We start from the raw sequence: 19079 nt of genomic DNA on the forward strand, positions 1-19079 counted from the left end.
CACGAGCCTAGGCTAACTGGTCAAATTGATGCTGATGTCTCACTGGACCAAGAACCATCATTTCAGTCTTATCGGAGTTTAAAAGTTTGAAGTTTCTAGACATCCAACTTCTCACTGATGCAAGGCAATCTTCTAAGGATTTTATGTGAATGACATTTCCAGCAGTTATTGGCATGTATAACTGAGTATCATCAGCATAGCAGTGAAAGGTAATCCGAAAATGCCACAATATGTGCCCAAGGGGTGCTATATCAAGGGAGAAAAGCAGGGGGCCTAAGACGAACCCCTGTGGAACCCCAAATTTCATGTCACTAAGGTTAGAGGTAGTGTTACTGTACAAAACACAGTGAGAACGACTGGTCAAGTATGACGTCAACCATTGCATTGCGTCTCTGTGGCTCCAAGTCCGGGTTGATGTACATCTGGACATGCATTTTACACTTTTAATTTTTTTTTTATTCTGTCACTAATGATCTGGTGTACTCAAACACTTTTTAAATGTTGACATTTTTTGTTTGTTTGTTTTTACTTTTTAAATGCTGACCTTGCTGCAGCAGATAGGTGGTTATTTGAGATGAGGGAATGGACCGGTTGTCTGCCTGGTTGCCATTCAGGACCCAAGACATGAAGTGAAGTGTAGCACCAGCCTATGCTCCCAGACTTGACCAGACTGACCTTTATTTTTGTTGCAGGACCTGGTAGCCTGGGTGACCGCTGGCTTCCTCCACATTCCTCATGCTGAGGACATCCCCAATACGGTAACCGTGGGCAATGGTGGAGGGGTCCTCCTGCGACCACACAACTACTTTGATGAGGACCCGTCGATCCACTCTGCTGACGCGGTCTACTTGAGTCCAGGTACCGAGGAGAGCTGCAAAACCAACAGAATGGCCTGCCTTGCTCAAGACACCTGCAGCCCCGTGCTGGAACCCTTCACCTACAATGGCTTTGAGGGAGTGATGGATTTAGTCGAGTGACCGTGATTCCGTGGCACCAGTTTCACAACACTGAGGTGTTCACATATCGCTCACGAAGCTTGTGTCACTGTTCACTTGTGTCGAAGCTTATTTTTGTCACCAGCCCTGCTCTTCCTCCTCTTTCCTGGCTCTGTCCACATCTGATCAGTGTGGCGGTAACAAACCTGACTGTGTTCGGTATCTGTAATGTGAGCAGTTAAGGAGGGAAAAGTACAAGACAGCTGATGACCACAATAGACAAATTAACTTGTAATTCTTTTATTCTGCACACAAGCTGTCGCCGATGCTAATTTTATCAAATGAAATTGGCAGGTTTGAAAGTGTGTTGCCATAATGACTTTGTGCGTGGTCTGATCAGCCATTGTGCGATCACTTCAGAGCTAATAATCACAAATAAATATCGAAAGTTACAGCTAAAGCTTAAATCTTTAACCACACAGCATTATCCAATAAACATGTATTATCAAAATACACTATTTGTTCACACGTATGCACAAAAGGCTTATTTTTAAGATGGCTACATGCTAACCAGTTAAGCTAGCTGTCCTGGGCTAGCTGGTTGTTAGCTAACTTGGTGACATAAACAGGCTTTTGTTACAATTGGCTGCAGTCTGTTCATTTGAAGGATTTATTCTCCATAAGACCTGTTTCTCCTGTGTAAGCTACAGTAACCTACACTTGATGATTTACACTGAAATTTGCTGAAATTCTGTCAAAATTACAGTGTGCATAATGGTCTTAAAACAGAATAACAGACTTGGTGTTTTTTCACAAATATCGGATTTCTACATTAGATGTCAAAACACAGATATTAAATCTGAATCTGTCACTGTTATTTCCTCTGCCAAAACATTATGTTTGTGTCTATTTGTTTGATTTTTTTATTTATTTATTTTTTTGCTAAATTACCCCTAAACCTTTTCACCAAGCTTGGTGGGGGAAAAAATGGTTTAATTTTGGATATACAGTAGTGTTCAGACTAATAGTAGTGCTATGTGACTAAAAAGATTAATCGGGGGATTCTTGCAAATAAATTAGTTTCACACAGGTCTTCTAATTGTCACAGCACTTACAGGTAACTCCAGACTGTCTTTTATCATCCTGGAGCTTATCAATGGGTGAGCCTTTGCCATTCTGGTTATTCTTCTATCCATTTTGATGGTTGCTTTCCGTTTTCTTCCATGCGTCTCTGTTTTTTTCTTTGTTTTTTTTTGTCCATTTTAAAGCATTGGAGATCATTGTAGATGAACAGCCTATAATTTTTTACACCTGCGTATACGTTTTCCCCTCTCCAATCAACTTTTTAATCAAACTACACTGTTCTTCTGAACAATGTCTTGAACGTCCCACTTCCCTCAGGCTTTCAACACTGTAAAAAAAAAATAGTTGAGAATACTTCAAATTTGCAGGCAACAGTCTGCACTAAGACTTTTATGTTGTGCCGATGAAAGTCTTAGTGCAGACTGTCGCCTGCAAATTTGAAGTATTCTCAACTATTTTTTTTTTTTTTTTTTGCAGTGAAAGAGAAAAGCATGTTCAACAGGTGCTGGCTTCATCCTTACATAGGGGACACCTGATTCACACCTGTTTGTTCCACAATATTGACGAACTCACCGACTGAATGCCACACTACTATTATTGTGAACACCCCCTTTACTGATAAGTAAAATGGGAATTGTTATAGTGCACCTTGATGAATGTGTGCCATGTTTGGTGGAAATTGTAGTGGTACTGGGGTAAGGAAATCAAAATTTTAACCTTTCGCTCCAATGACCTTGACTTTGGGTCTTTATTGTCATTGTCCATAGATAAATACATACAGTGAAATATGCCCTCTGCATTTAACCCATCGTGTATACAGTTACACACAATCTAACCATGAGGAGCAGTGGGCAGCCACAGGTCAGTACTCGGAGACCAATTCCAGATGTAAAGACACTGCCTTGGTCAGGGGCAGAGAAAGGGTCAGACCCTAAATAAACATGTTTTGGACAGTGACAGGAAACCGGAGTAGCCATAGGAAACACATGGGAAGAACATGTAAACTCCACACAGAAAGCACCAGGTGGTAGGTGATCACAGGACCTTCTTGCTATGAAAAAACATTGCTAACCACGAAGCAACTGTACAATTGAATTAATATAAAAGGCTATAGGAAACACCACAGGTTAAAGCATGTCATTGTTCAAAGAAAGGGACAGCAACTTCGACAACACCAAGCAGGGCAAAGCCTTTTCAATAACATAAACCATTAAATTGTAGGATGGATTCAGAAGGAATTAATAAAATGCAGTTAAGAAGCGAGCGTGAGTAAGTTCAGGCTGACTGTTTTATTGATGCAGGGAGATCATTCCACAGAACAGGGCACAATAAGAGAAAGCTCTGTGACACGCAGACTGTTTATTCACCCTAGGGACACTAAGTAGTCCTGCACCCTGAGAACGCAAAGCCCGGGCCGGTACGTAGGGTTAGTTAGGTCAGCTAGGTAGGGAGGTGCCAGTCTATGAACAATTTTATAGGCTAGTAGCAGAACCTTAAAATCTGATCTCACTGAGACAGGAAGCCAGAGAAGAGATGCCAAAATGGGTGTAATGTGGTCACACTTTCTGCTTCATGTCAAAAGTCTGGCAGCAGCATTTTGAACCAACTGGAGAGCCCTAATGCTGGACTGTGGTAAACCAAAAAATAGAACATTGCAGTAGTCCAATCTAGAAGAGACAAATGCATGAATCAGGGTCTCAGCACCAGCCATAGACAGGATGGGACGAATCTTTGCTGTATTTCGCAGGTGCAAGAAAGCAGTCCTCATAATATTTCTAATGTGGAGGTCAAAGGACAATGTAGGATCAAAAATTACCCCAAGCTTCCTCACTTTGTTAGTGTGATGTATGACACACAAGCCTAGGCTAAGCGTTAACTGGTCAAATTGATGCCGATGTCTCACTGGACCAAGAACCATCATTTCAGTCTTCATTCATTCATCTTCTAGTCCATTTAAGGGTCGTGGGGGGCTGGAGCCTATCCCAGCACCTATAGGGCATGAGGCGGGGTACACCCAGGACAGGACTCCAGTCTGTCGCAGGGCCACAAACAGACAAACAAACACAGACACACCCACACACACCTACGGACAATTTAAAGATTCCAATCCATCTAACCCGCATGTCTTTGGATGTGGGAGGAAACTGGAGCACCCGGAGGAAACCCACTCAAACACGGGGAGAACATGCAAACTCCACACAGAAAGGCCACGGGAATTGAACCCATGACCTTCTTGCTGTGAGGCAACAATGCTACCCACTAAGCCACCCTCATTTCAGTCTTATCGGAGTTTAAAAGTAGGAAGTTGCTAGACCTCCAGCTTCACACTGATGCAAGGCAATCTTCTAAGGATTTTATGTGGATGAGATTACCAACAGTTATCGGCATCTATAACTAAGTATCATCAGCATAGCAATGAAAGGTAACCCCAAAACGCTGCAATAGATGCAGACTAATGAGCAGATCTGATTTGATGCAGGTGTTAGTTTTGGGGATGCAAATTTACAGGGTGATTCCATAATTTTTTCCTCAGAATTGAGTGATTCCATATTTTTTTCCCTCTGCTTGGTCTAAAAAAGTAACCGTTACTGACTGCCACAATTTCTTTTCTTGATTTCTTATAGTGTTTCTTAAAGCCAGAAAGTTGCCATTTGAAATGACTTTAGTTTTGTGTCATGTCTGTGATCTGCTTTTTTTCTACAAAATTAAACAACTGAATGAACATCCTCCAAGGCCGGTGATTCCATAATTTTTGCCAGGGGTTGTAAAAAGGAGTGATCACACCTTGGAGAGCTGTTGCACCAAGTGGTCTGACAGGAATCATGGCTCCAACACGAGAGATGTCAATTGAAACAAAGGAGAGGATTAGCAAACTCTTAAAAGAGGGTAAATCATCACGCAATGTTGCAAAAGATGTTGGTTGTTCACAGTCAGCTGTGTCAAAACTCTGGACCAAATACAAACAACATGGGAAGGTTGTTAAAGGCAAACATGCTGGTAGACCAAGGAAGACATCAAAGCGTCAAGACAGAAAACTTAAAGCAATATGTCTCAAAAATCGAAAATGCACAACAAAACAAATGAGGAATGAATGGGAGGAAACTGGAGTCAACGTCTGTGACTGAACTGTAAGAAACCGCCTAAAGGAAATGGGATATACAGAAAAGCTACACGAAAGCCATCATTAACACCTAAACAGAAAAAACAAGGTTACAATGGGCTAAGGAAAAGCAATCGTGGACTGTGGATGACTAGATGAAAGTTATAATCAGTGATGAATCTCGAATCTGCATTGGGCAAGGTGATGATGCTGGAACTTTTGTTTGGTGCCGTTCCAATGAGATTTAGAAAGATGACTGCCTGAAGAGAACATGTAAATTTCCACAGTCATTGATGATATGGGGCTGCATGTCAGGTAAAGGCACTGGGGAGAAGGCTGTCATTACATCATCAATAAATGCACAAGTTTACGTTGATATTTTGGACACTTTTCTTATCCCATCAACTGAAAGGATGTTTGGGGATGATGAAATCATTTTTCAAGATGATAATGCATCTCATCTTGCCATAGAGCAAAAACTGTGAAAACATTCCTTGCAAAAAGACACATAGGGTCAATGTCATGGCCTGCAAATAGTCCGGATCTTAATCCAATTGAAAATCTTTGGTGGAAGTCGAAGAAAATGGTCCATGACAAGGCTCCAGCCTGCAAAGCTGATCTGGCAACAGCAATCAGAGAAAGTTGGAGCCAGATTGATGAAGAGTACTGTTTGTCACTCATTAAGTCCATGCCTCAGAGACTGCAAGCTGTTATAAAAGCCAGAGGTGGTGCAACAAAATACTAGTGATGTGTTGGAGCGTTCTTTTGTTTTTCATGATTCCATAATTTATTCTTCAGAATTAAGTGAGTCCATATTTTTTTTCCCTCTGCTTGGTCTAAAAAAGTAACCGTTACTGACTGCCACAATTATTTTTCCTGATTTCTTATAGTGTTTCTTAAAGCCAGAAAGTTGACATTTGAAATGACTTTAGTTTTGTGTCATGTCTGTGATCTGCTTTTTTTCTACAAAATTAAACAACTGAATGAACATCCTCCGAGGCTGGTGATTCCATAATTTTTGCCAGGGGTTGTATGCATCTGCTCACTTTCACCCACAAATTAATGAATGAATAAAACACCAAATTTCATAAACATCCTCTTACAATTTATATGCCAAACATTCTTCTTCAGTTCCAGAATATATTCTAGATCACTTTCAAAACTTAATTACTGATTTCCTGAAATGTTACCAATTTTCCTTTAAATCCATATATTTCTTTTTGAGTTATTCTGTTGACAGACAGACTAAAGCTGATGAAAATATCACCTTGGCAAAGGTAAATATGTTGCACTTTGTTTTCTGATGTGTAATTTGTTAAATGTTTTGGCTGAGACTCTCTTTTTCAAATGAAATGATTCGTATTCATGATTTACATTTTAGGTTGTACTAAGTTTTTGAAGTTTTCCCAGCTAAACAAAGTTTGGATTTTTTTTTTTTTTTTTTTTTTTTGTGAATTATTCTTTTGTTTACCAGGAATCATTAATGTTTTTCCTGAAAAATATTTAGTGACCTTTTGTTGTGTTGATGTAATAAAGTGACACTGTACGTATGTCAGCTGTGTTTTAATAAGTGCACTGACAGTGAGGCAAAGAAGCACAAATATTATAAGGATTGTTGAAATTGTCACAATTGGCACATATATTGTGCATGTGACATGTACATAAAAGAACATTAGCCATGCAAAAATCCAAACTGACTACCATTTTCCAAAATAGCCACTGTTTCTGCTGTGTATTTTCATAAAACAAGACAACATGGAGGAAATTTGATCATTTCCGCTGTCACTATATACAACCCCAATTCCAATGAAGTTGGGACGTTGTATAAAATGTAAATAAAAACAGAATACAATGATTTTCAAATCCTCTTCAACCTATATTCAATTGAATACACCACAAAGACAAGATATTTAATGTTCAAGCTGATAAACTTTGTTTTTGTGCCAGTACGAGGTCTATTAGAAAAGTATCCGACCTTATTATTTTTTTCAAAAACCATATGGATTTGAATCACGTGTGATTACATCAGACATGCTTGAACCCTTGTGGGCATGCGAGAGTTTTTTCACGCCTGTCGGTTACGTCATTCGCCTGTGGGCAGTCTTTGAGTGAGGAGTGGCCCACCCTCTCGTCGATTTTTTCATTGTTTAGGAATGGCTCAGAGACTGCTGCTTTGTTTGATCAAAATTTTTTCAAAACTGTAAGGCACAACTGAGTGGACACCATTCAATAAATTCAGCTGGTTTTCGGTAAAAATTTTAACAGCTGATGAGAGATTTTGGTCTGGTAGTGTCGCCGTAAGGACGGCCCACGGCGCCTGACGGCGATCTGCGCTTCGAGGCGGCAGCATCTCGCCATTTCAAGTTGAAAACTTCCACATTTCAGGCTCTGTTGACGCAGTAAGTTGTCAGAGAACAAAGAACTTTCAGAAGAAGTCGGCATGAGGAGTTTATTCGGACATTCCATTGTTAACAGACATTTTGTAATGAAAGAACGTGCGGGCAGAGTCACATGTCGGGCCGGACCCGACCACGGGGGGTCGCAATAGGAAAAACACCTCCGTGTTGGAAACCTTAACGGGCAAGTTGGAACATGCCCAAGCTGTTAAACAATTTCTCAGTTACTCACTTGTTGAAAGCCATCAAAAGCCGCCTGAATTCTACAAATGGTTTTCAACACGGAGGTGTTTTTCCTGTCGCGGCGCACACAGATTTGCCGAGTCGTCACGGAAACGACTCGGCAAATTTGCGCGCATGTCTTTCATTAAAAAATGTCCTTAAACAGTGGAATGTCCGCATAAAGTCCTCATGCCGGCCTCTTCTGAATCTTCTCTGTTCTCTTACGACGTCCTGGGTGAATTAAGCCTTAAATTAGGATGTTTTCAGGTCGAAACAGGCCGACGACGGCGCCTGGAAGCGCTGCACGATGTCCTGCTCTGTGGGAAGTCCTTACACTGACAGAAACACCCCATAATCTTTCATCAGCCGTTAAACTTTTCACCGAAAACCAGCTAAATTTCTCGAATAGTGTCCACTCGGATATTCCTCACAGGTCCAGAAAAAATGTTGATAAAGCAACGCGCGCCGTCTCGAGCAGCGTGTGAAACAAAGGAATTCAGCCGAGAGGGCGGGACCACATCTCACTCAAGGCCTGCCCACAGGGAAATTACCTCACCGACACGCGTGAAAAAACTCACGCATGCGCACGAGGGTTCAAGCATGATTGGTGTAATCGCACGTCATTCAAATTCATATAGTAAAAAAAAAATAAAAGGGTCGGTTTATTATCTAATAGACCTCGTATTTGCTCATTTTGAAATGGATGCCTGCAACACATTTCAAAAAAGCTAGATGTATTAACGAACTGTGTTAACTGACAATGATTTACTGAAGTGTTCCTGAGCCCATGTGGCAAAATCCTTTACACAGTGTTGTCGGTTTTTAATGCAGTGCCGCCTGAGGGATCGAAGGTCACGGGCATTCAATTTTGGTTTTCGGCCTTGCCACTTATGTGTAGAAAGTTCTGTTGTGTGGGCCGCCAGAAGAGGAGGTACTGCTGGCCCACCACCAGAGGGCGCCCTGCCTGAAGTGCGGGCTTCAGGCACGAGAGGGCGCTGCCGCCACAGACACAGCCGGGAGTGACAGCTGTCACTCATTAACTCCTGACAGCTGTCACTCATTCTTCATCATCGCACTCCATAAAACCCAGACGTCATCTCCACCTCACCGCCGAGATATCGTACTTCATTGGAGGTAATATCCTCAGCCTTTGTGGTATTTTCTGAATCTGTCTATTGTGAGTGTTTGCAGGAGTACCGGTCCTTCGTTTGTGGAGGCTGTGCAGGACGGCACTCTTTTTCCTCTGAGGGACCGCTGCAACACATATTGAGTGAGAGGTGGAGGTGGCATTCCCACCGTTGTTGTTACTGGGTGTGCACACACCTACACTTGACTGTCTTTGTTCTCGCCAGCAGTACCAGATCCGACAGTCGGGGACGGTGATCACCTGGGAATTCGGGACTTGGCGGCTCCAGTATTCACCAGGTTCAGTGGCGGCAGAAATCGTGTGGTTCCGGCTCTTCTCAGGACAGACGTCTTCTATCCTCGAGCCTGCCCACACGTCACCTTTGTGAATTGACTGTAATTATATTCTGAGATTGTCTGTATTTCGTTGTGCACATTTCACAACATTAAATTGTTACTTTTTGGCTCATCTATTGGCCGTTCATTTGCACCCCCTGTTGTGGGTCCGTGTCACTACACTTTCACAACAAGTTCTCCAGATTCTCTGAATCGTCTGATTATATTATGGACTGTAGATGATGGAATCCCTAAATTCCTTGCAAATGAATGTTGAGAAACATTGTTCTTAAACTGTTGGACTATTTTTCACGCAGTTGTTCACAAAGTGGTGATCCTCACCATCTTTGCTTGTGAATGGCTGAGCCAGACCCGAATGAGAGCGTTATCAAAAAATAAAAAGAAAAAAGAAAGAAAAAGAAATACTAGAAAATATAGCAAAATATTAGTTATTCAATAATATCACGTATTTAACAAATAAACCAAATTAATTAACTAAAGTAATTAATTTTAAAACAGATATGGCGTGTGTCTGTGTTCAAGCGATTTGATAGGTTGAAGGGCCTTTCACACTGAATACTTTAGGCCAATCCATGACGTCACATGCGTCACTTCAGAAGCGGCAAGGGGGCAGAGATTGCCACGTCACACTCTGGCCGTTTCCACAACCTGAAAAAAGTTCAACGATCGCCATCTTGAATTTGGGTCGCCTGAATCACAAAAAAGCTTTAAAAAACAGTAGATTCTCCCATCACCCTGCTGGGAGAAGCTTTATTCAGCTACTTTTCGGAGTGACGCCGACCGAGGGAGGACTGACGACTTGGTGGGATATCAATCGAACTGCGACAGTGGGCCGTCCCGCACGGAGAAGCCGGCCTTCAGGCATCATCACTGTGCAGAGTAGAGCATGACACAGGAGTGGATTTTCACTCCCATCCCATCCCCCTCCCAGAAAAAAAATCCCATCCTGTCCAATCCCGGACTGGAGTAAAAAAATAAATCCCATCCCGTCCCACTCCTGTAAAGATGACTCCCAATCCCATCCCGCTCCCACTCAAAATCAGTCACACTCCCATCCCACTCCCGTATGTCTCGCGCCGTGATGATCAATCAGGGACTGGTGATGTGGAGATGTCTGGAGTTTGACTGAAGATGTGAATATGTCCTGTATCTGGTAGCAGCCTGTGAACAGGACTTATGTCTCTTTTGTCCTTTATTTCACAATTATGAGAGCGTTTTTGGAGCGAGCAGCAGCACCACAGCAGGGGGAGCGGAGTTTTTTTTTTCTTTTTCTTTACATGCGCGCGAGCGACTCGTCTATGGACAATATTTTATTAATTAACTACACAGATGTATAATAAAACAAATGGTGACTGGTTTCTAAACACAATTATGACAAAGCTTTTTGGGAAAGAGCGAGGAGCAGCAAGCAGCGGAGTTTTCTTTATGTGCGTGCGTGAGCGAGTTCGTCTGTGGAGAATATTTTATTAATTAACTACACAGATGTATAATAAAACAAATGGTGACTGGTTTATAAACACAATTATGACAGAGTTTTGGGGGGAAGAGCGAGCTGCAGTACCACAGCAGGCAGCAGAGTTTTTCTTTTTATTATTATTATTATTGTTTACATGCGCACGCGTGAACAGGACAGTTGGTCCTCAAACTGGGTCCTGCAGAGGTGGAAGGACCGCTGAAAGCGGCGTCATCCAGACACAGCTACTGAAGCAAATAATGATACTGATAATGAGCTTTCCACAACAACTCGCTCCGTGTGATCAACATCCGTCATGTTAACTTAACTGACAACCGGAGCTGGCGAGCGGAATGGAAGCTCCTCCTATTTGATGACGCACCGGGGCGAATTTTCGCAGCAAAAGCAGAGTGACACACCGGGCGAAGGAGGCGCGTCCGTCGTCACGCGACCCCCGCGAATTTGTAGCGTCTGATCGCGGTGTGAACACTTTTTGGTTGTTTTAAATAGATGAAAATCATCATCTATTTTTGGCATTCCCACTCCTGCTCGCTCCCGTTCATTTTTATTCCCGTCCCATCCCAATCACGTGATTGATAAAATTTTAACTCCCATCCCGCGGGAATCCCGCAGGAATCACGTGACCCACGGGAATTCCCGAAAAATGTCATCCTCTAGTGCAGAGCGAGGCAGGCAGCCGGGGTGATGGAGCAAACCCACTCAGTCTGAAATCTCCCACTTTTTGGATATATGCGAAGTCCCAGTTTGCCCATTGGAGTTTAGTTCTGCAGCTTTATTGAGGTGAGAATAATGTAAAAATAAAACGTGACGTTTACTGAACTGCTGTGAAGGTTTAATGATCGGCTAACGTTAGCGTAGCCTTTTAGCATAGTTGATCTGAGTGAACACTTTAATTTGTAAATGGTTCAGTCTTTTTTATTTTTACCAAATAAAGCTACAGCTTTTTTCAGACACCACAAAAGCTCAACTTTAAATAACTTATTTTTCGGGCGTTTTTTTCCATCTTTTTTTTTCCTGTTTTTTTCCTTTTTATATATATAAACTGTTTAGCGTTTCTTTATATTTAAAGAAATATTTTTATTTGTCCCAATCAGGAACAGTTGCTGTGCAGACAACCAAACTTCCATTGATGAGCTGAACACCACGAAGTCCAGTCAAAAGAAAAGATCTTCAAAATAGGACAAAAGTGTCTTCAGCAACACCACCAGAGTTCAAAGCTGCAGAAGAGACCTTCATCTGGTCCCGAGAATCCAGCAGAACATCACCTGCTTCTAAATAAAAGGCTCTTTGAACAGCAACTATTTTATTATTTTTTAAAAAGCTGTTTTATTTTATATTTTAACAATAAATGAACGGATCATTAAAAATGTCCATGAAATCAAAGTCAAAAGACATTTGCACCAGTAGAAGCTCTCCACTTATTGTGCTCAAATTCATATTTTAGAAATGACTCTGTCCTGATCACAACATTAAAGGCAATTTCATATTTTGGCGAAATTACAAGTGGAAATGACCATTAAAAAAAATTCATCATGAGGTTTATGTCACAGAAATCCTACTTTACAATCACACTACAGTCATTGTTAAATTATTTCCTGTTGCATTTATAATAAACATTTGTATTTATTTACAGTGTTTGTTTTTCTGGTTGAAATGAGATATAAATAATCTACCAGACTTAAAAAAAAATGTACAAATTTCCATGTTATTTTGTCTAAAAATAAATGTCCTTATGTTGAACAACAAATTATCTAATCTGAAATAACAGGTGGTTTTAATTTACAGATGAAAGATTTCTAAAGAACCATTTATTGATTTATTTAGCTATTTTAATTACAAGTATTCTAAACTTTTTTTTAACAGTAATCAGAAATTCTGAGGTAACAAACAACAACAAAAAACATTTCGAAGGAATTTTCTTCAGAAAACTGCTCCATAAATGAGCAGTCCTGTGACACATATGTTTTGTACAGATCAGTGGTTTCTGCATCAATCCGTTTTGTAGAGATCAGTGGTTTCTGCCACTAGTCTTCCGTGTTTTGGCCCGACGCGTCATTCCTATTGGACAACGCAAAGGTATGTCACAGCTCAGAGCATCGAAAGTTGGATTGGATTGAACTTTGACCGCGTCAGCCTGCCGACAAGCGGCAATGTACGCTCCCGTCAGAAGCGTCGGTTTAGCTCGGCTTTTGACGCGACACATCTGACGCATCTAAAAAGCAACGAGTCTCATTGAAAATAATGCTTTTTAGACCGATTTTTGACGCATCTGATATATTCAGTGTGAAAGGCCCTTGAGGGTTGCGCTTGTCAGTGTGGCAGAGGGCAAGGATCCTGAGTCCACTGAGGTAGGCTAGCATCCAGTTTCCACACATAATTTTATGTTAAGATATGGACTTTTATGGTAAGATAAAAGTTATGTATTGTTGTAAATATGTCTACTGAAAGGTTTATCTTTGACCTGTTGTGTGACTGTCATGCCCAATTGCGCTGTGTTTGCACTTGTGATGGAGGGCTGTATGTGGGGTTAATCTACTGTCTTGTGTCGTTTCTCAGATCAGTTGTTGGTTTGGTTTTGTGGTATGCAGAAGATCACTTGACCGAGGGTCTATACGTTCAAATAATAATTAAAAAATACTGTCATCACTTTGTACTCTTACTCAGTCAGTCTCTTACAAGCCTAAAGCCTAAATACACGAGCTTTCCAGGAGCGCACCCAATTCATTACGCACACTCAGAGGCACGTTCCCGGTGCACACTTTTTTTTGGGGGGGGGGGGGGGTGCAACACGGTCACAGCGCATGCATGTTGATAATGCTGATTTGGCTTGTACACAGAAATGATTTTTCATTGTTGCATTTCTTTGTTTCTTTCTTTCTTGATTTCTGTCTTTCCTCTGTGGAAGGTGGAGCAGCTGTTTTATAACGGAGAATACTTTGACACCATGGAAGAACTTAAGCAGAAATACGAGGTCTGTCCGTAAAGTATAAGTCCTTTTTATTTTTTTCAAAAACTAAATGGATTTCATTCATATGTTTTTACGTCAGACATGCTTGAACCCTCGTGCGCATGCGTGAGTTTTTCCACGCCTGTCGGTGACGTCATTCGCCTGTGAGCACTCCTTGTGGGAGGAGTCATCCAGCCCCTCGTCGGAATTCCTTTGTCTGAGAAGTTGCTGAGAGACTGGCGCTTTGTTTGATCAAAATTTTTTCTAAACCTGTGAGACACATCGAAGTGGACACGGTTCGAAAAATTAAGCTGGTTTTCAGTGAAAATTTTAACGGCTGATGAGAGATTTTGAGGTGATACTGTTGCTTTAAGGACTTCCCACGGTGCGAGACGTCGCGCAGCGCTCTCAGGCGCCGTCGTCAGCCTGTTTCAAGCTGAAAACCTCCACATTTCAGGCTCTGTTGATCCAGGATGTCGTGAGAGAACAGAGAAGTTTCAGAAGAAGTCGGTTTCAGCATTTTATCCGGATATTCCACTGTTAAAGGAGATTTTTTTTAATGAAAGACGTGCGGACGGATTGCAGCGTCAGCTCGCATCCGCTGCGACGCTCCGCCACAGGAAAAACACCTCCGTTGGAAGCCTTAAGGACAAGTTGGAACATGTCCAGCTGTTAAACAATTTCTCATATACTCACTCCACTGAAAGCCATCAAAAGCCGCCTGGATTTTACAAATGGTTATCAACACAGAGGTGTTTTTCGTGTGCCGCCGCACCGTCCGCACGTCTTTCATTAAAAAAATCTCCTTTAACAGTGGAATATCCGGATAAAATGCTGAAACCGTCTTCTTGACAAACTCTTATCTAAATGTCTTTTTAAGTTCATAATATAAACTTGAAGGTTATGAAAAATGTGTTAAGGCAAAGTAGGGATGCTTCGAATGTACTTCAGTGTGCTTACACTCTTAGAAAAAGCGTTAATCTAGGGAAAGTGACAAAATATTGTCTAACTCATTGTGAATATCAATATACCTATGCAATATAGCTGTTTGCGAGCATAGGGCAAAGGAAAGATGCTACTCATGCACTCTAACATATTTACACTCTAAAATAACAACAGTGTTTGAACGGAAAGAAATGCTTTTTTATTAATTACAAAAAATCAATTTTGTTTTTATGGCCATAACCATTATTATTATTGTTGTTGTTGTTATCATTATTATTTTATGTTATTGGTATTAAGACGATTATCACCATATTTTTTAACTGAAAATATTGTAAATACCTGGTTGGCAAACTTCCTAGATATGCACAAATGTTTTATGAATATTTTTAATGAACTACTACTATACTACTACTACTACTACTCTCTACAGCTTTCATGCTAGGAAGATCACAGTGACCTAATTTTATGTCTCAGAGGTAGAGGCCTGTTAAAGATCCCTACAGGCCTGAAATGAGTCCTGTACCTCTTTCCATTTTGAAACATACCACCCTGTTAATGTATAAGGATGTACGATGACGTATGACGCCGCACGATGGACGATACATCAATCAATCAATCAATCAACTTTTTTTTTATATAGCGCCAGATCACAACAGACAGTTGCCCCATGATCATGATCACATAAGCTCAGTATAGCTTTGCACTAGTTGCAGTAGCCATTCTCTACAGCTTAACAATGTCCAGTCTTGATCACTGGCCCCTACATAATAACCATATGATCGTATTGTCATATGAATAGCAAAATATACACTGTATTATAACCATGCAAACACCCTTTAAAAAAAAGCAGGATACAGGGCTAAAATCAAATGTCTCCCGCTTTGACATGACTTAATATAACCTAAAGAGTCCCTGGACAAAGTTTGGTGCTTTTGTAAAAAAGTGCACGATTCTATCCCTTAACTGCTGGACTAATATACGAGTAGCTTATCAGCACCAATGTAAGTGAATGAATAATGTAACTTGTGAGGGACTTTGATTGTCTTGAAAAGCGCTTGATAAATCCAAGTTATTATTATTTGGGCTAAGAAGAAAAAGAACTGGACCACTGCTCAGTGGTCCAAAGTCCTCTTTTCAGATGAATGGAAATTTTGCATTGTATTTGGAAATCAAGGTCCAGAGCCTGGAGGAAGACTGGAGAGGCACAGAATAAGTCCAGTGTCAATTTTCCACACTCAGTGATGATTTGTGGTGCTATTTCATCTGCTGGTGTTGGTCCACTGTGTTTTATCAAGTTTAAAATGAATATAACCATTTACCAGGAGATTTTAAAGGACTTCATGCTTCCATGTTCTGCCCACAGTGCCAAAACTACTGGTTATTGCTTTGCTGACCATGGTATTACTGTACTCGATTGACTCCATAAAGAATACCCCATAGATTCTCTATCGGGTATTGTCAAAAGGAAGACGAGAGACATCAGATCCAATAATAGGGCAGCGCAGTCTCATTTGAACCCTTGTGTGACCACTTCATTTGACCACTTCCAAAGCAGTTGAGAAAAGTGCAGTTTTTTTTCTGTTCCCAGTGGAGAAGGGAAGACAAAGCAAATGGGAGAGGCCGTGTCGGTAACTTTTAGCCTACACACTTTGACAGGGTAGCTGCATTCTCTCGCCTACACAACCGCCTCGATATGTTTGAGCTCTGGGTCATAAACAAAACGCAACACATGTCCACTTTCCACTGCATCAGCACTTTTTCTGAGAGAAAGTGCCATGTTTTCGATGGGGACATAGAAGGGCTATCCACAGATGTAGGATTATTGTGTCATATGCATCATATTTTATAACTCCAATTCCAATGAAGTTGGGACGTTGCGTAAAATGTAAATAAAAACAGAATACAATGATTTGCAAAACCTCTTCAACCTATATTCAATTGAATACACCACAAAGACAAGATATTTAATGGTCAAACTGATAAAAGATATATGTTATATTTTAACTTTGTACAAATGACAGAATTGACATTAATGGAGTTATTCTATCTGTATAAATTAGATTTATAACTCAAAACCATAAGTCAAACTGCTTTATTTTCCAAGACCTCAGAATAATGATGTATTTTGTGTGCATGCATTTCCAGCAGTCGACAGGGCACACAAAGACAGAAATGCTGACTAATTTTTTGGGTCTGTGGTCACCTTTGACCACAGCCAGAAGAGATCATGGTGTTAAAACTCAAAATCAGCTTGTTAGTAGTTGCAAGTGTACTGGAGACAATACTGAAAGTTATTGGTTATCGGTTAGCTGTAGCGTCCGATAATTTTTTTGTGTGGTTTATCGGTTTAGCTTCATAAAAGATAACTTTTCTGTTAGCTGATTAGCTGTTACTGAAGCTAACTTTTTAGTTAGCTCTGCCCACCACTGTTCTGAGTAAATTCAAAGGCAAAAAGACACTTATTGCTGTACTTTTATGAAAAGACAAAACATACGTGGGTTTTCTTTATTGGGAAAGCTCAACATGACAGATGGGGTGTAGATTTTACCAGCTGCATTGAATACAACACGGGTGAGCCGTTCCTAAATTATTGTGCTGCTGCTACTGCAGTGCATTATGAGAGTTCAGGTTGTGGGTTTTTTATTGTTGCTATTGTAGTACATGTTGGTTTAGCAATCTTGTTACTGTTATATATTTGTTGTGTTTTTATAGTTCAAGTAGTGTAGTTTGGTGAAGAGCCATGTTGTGACCACGAGTAAAAAGTGCCTTTGCTTTTGATGTCTTCTGCCACCGTCTGTGTTGGTGTGTGTGGAAAGTAAATGACATTTCTTTGTGGCAGCTGGCCCACAACCTTCTGCTGGGGCATGGCTGAGTTCCTCACAGTGTCCTGATTGTTGCAGACACACAACAGACAAGAACTAACATGTATGATTTTAGGGCTTACAAATGTTTTTGACTGTTAAGCTTCACTTACTTTGCCAGCAAAAAAATGTTAGAGGAATGAACGTTAGCGGAACAAAAGTTAGCGGAAGCTAATTGGTCTGCTGATGGTTTTCAGCGTTAGCTGAAAAGCTAATCTGCTAATGAAAAATTTAGCTTTGCTAATTTGTGGTTAGCGGATTAGTGGAACTGTGCCCACCACTGCATACTTGTTATTTTAGGATATAGTGACGGCTGAACGTGCCCCCTGGTCACCTACATTTATATACCATACCCAGCATAAATTAACCAAGGAAAGATGTAGACCTTACCATTGCATTCACTGTAAATTCAAACATAAGTCACTATTATTGTCATGGCTGTAAAATTAAAATATATATCTTGCAGAAAAGATAATACAGATGGCAAATACTGGTGGCAGTAGCTTGGGTGACCACTGGTTTTCTCCATATTCCTCATGCTGAGGACATCCCCAATACGGTAACCGTGGGCAATGGTGGAGGGGTCCTCCTGCGACCACACAACTACTTTGATGAGGACCCGTCGATCCACTCTGCTGACGTGGTCTACATGAGTCCAGGTACTGAGAAGAGCTGCAAAACCAACAGAATGGCCTGCCTTGCTCAAGACACCTGCAGCCCCGTGCTGGAACCCTTCACCTACAATGGCTTTTGGGCATAATGGATTTTGGCGAGTGGCTGTGATTCCCTGCAGCAGCTTCACAACCCTGAGGTGTTCACATATCGCTCATGAAGCCTGTGTCACTGTTCACGTGTTGGAGCTGATCTTCATCACCAGCCCTCTTCCTCCTCTTTCCTGGCTCCGCCCACATCTGACCAATGGGGGTGGAGCATTAGATGTAAAAAACACTGATGTAAATCTGAATACATCTATCAGGTTCTCCTGGCAGAGCAGGCTAGACACAATTGCACAATGCAGAGAAACAGCTCTGTAGAATTAAGGCGTTTACTAGGTAAGAATGCAAGGGTCGGTACACAGAAAGGCAGTCCAATAAGAGCAACAGTAACACAATCATCAGGCACGGGTGTGGTCCAGGTACACAGGCAGGTTGTCAAAAAACACGATGAGGCAGTCAAAGGCAAGGCAAAGAACACAAGGAACAGAGCTAGAAAGAGGCACAAGGCACATCGATCAGGCGAGGAACAAAGGCAAACAGGCAGGCTTATAAAGCACCCAGGTGATGAGCAGCAAATCAAGAACAGGTGTGGGGAAACTTCCACAACCAGGGTGTGGCCAGACCGAGGGAACCACCCACCAACATAAAGAACAAAGAGAAAGACAAGAAAGAGCAGGACAGAGAAAAACCCAAACAGAAAGGCAGAGCAAGAGACAGACAGATAATAAAAACAAACCTAACACATGTCATACAAAGTCTAAGTCCTGACAACATCACTGTTATTACCTCTGCCAAAACCTTATGTCTGTGTCTGCTTTTTTGTTTGTTTGTTTGTTTTGTTTTGTTTTTTGCTAAATTACCCCAAAACCTTTTCACAAACTTGGATAAAATTGGGTTTAATTTGGGATATAAACTCTT

General features: G+C 41.2%; 1 protein-coding gene across 3 annotated transcripts in view; it reads left to right on the forward strand.

Moving 5' to 3' along the window:
• The window catches only part of LOC117527573 (primary amine oxidase, liver isozyme-like), a 73201-nt gene extending 54821 nt beyond the window's left edge, over window positions 1–18380 (forward strand). The window contains exons 5-6 of one of the 3 annotated variants that reach the window (XM_034189977.1): window positions 693–707; window positions 17954–18380. In XM_034189977.1, the coding sequence (XP_034045868.1) occupies window positions 693–707; window positions 17954–18205 (267 nt within the window). In that variant the 3' untranslated portion in view covers window positions 18206–18380. Of the gene's footprint in view, window positions 1–692; window positions 1980–17953 lie in introns of those variants that run through there. The other 2 variants (XM_034189975.1, XM_034189974.1) reach the window with 2 other exon arrangements.
• Window positions 18381–19079: the final 699 nt, after the last annotated feature.

Source organism: Thalassophryne amazonica, chromosome 16 (assembly GCF_902500255.1).
Source record: "Thalassophryne amazonica chromosome 16, fThaAma1.1, whole genome shotgun sequence".
NCBI classification, from domain to species: Eukaryota; Metazoa; Chordata; class Actinopteri; order Batrachoidiformes; family Batrachoididae; genus Thalassophryne; species Thalassophryne amazonica.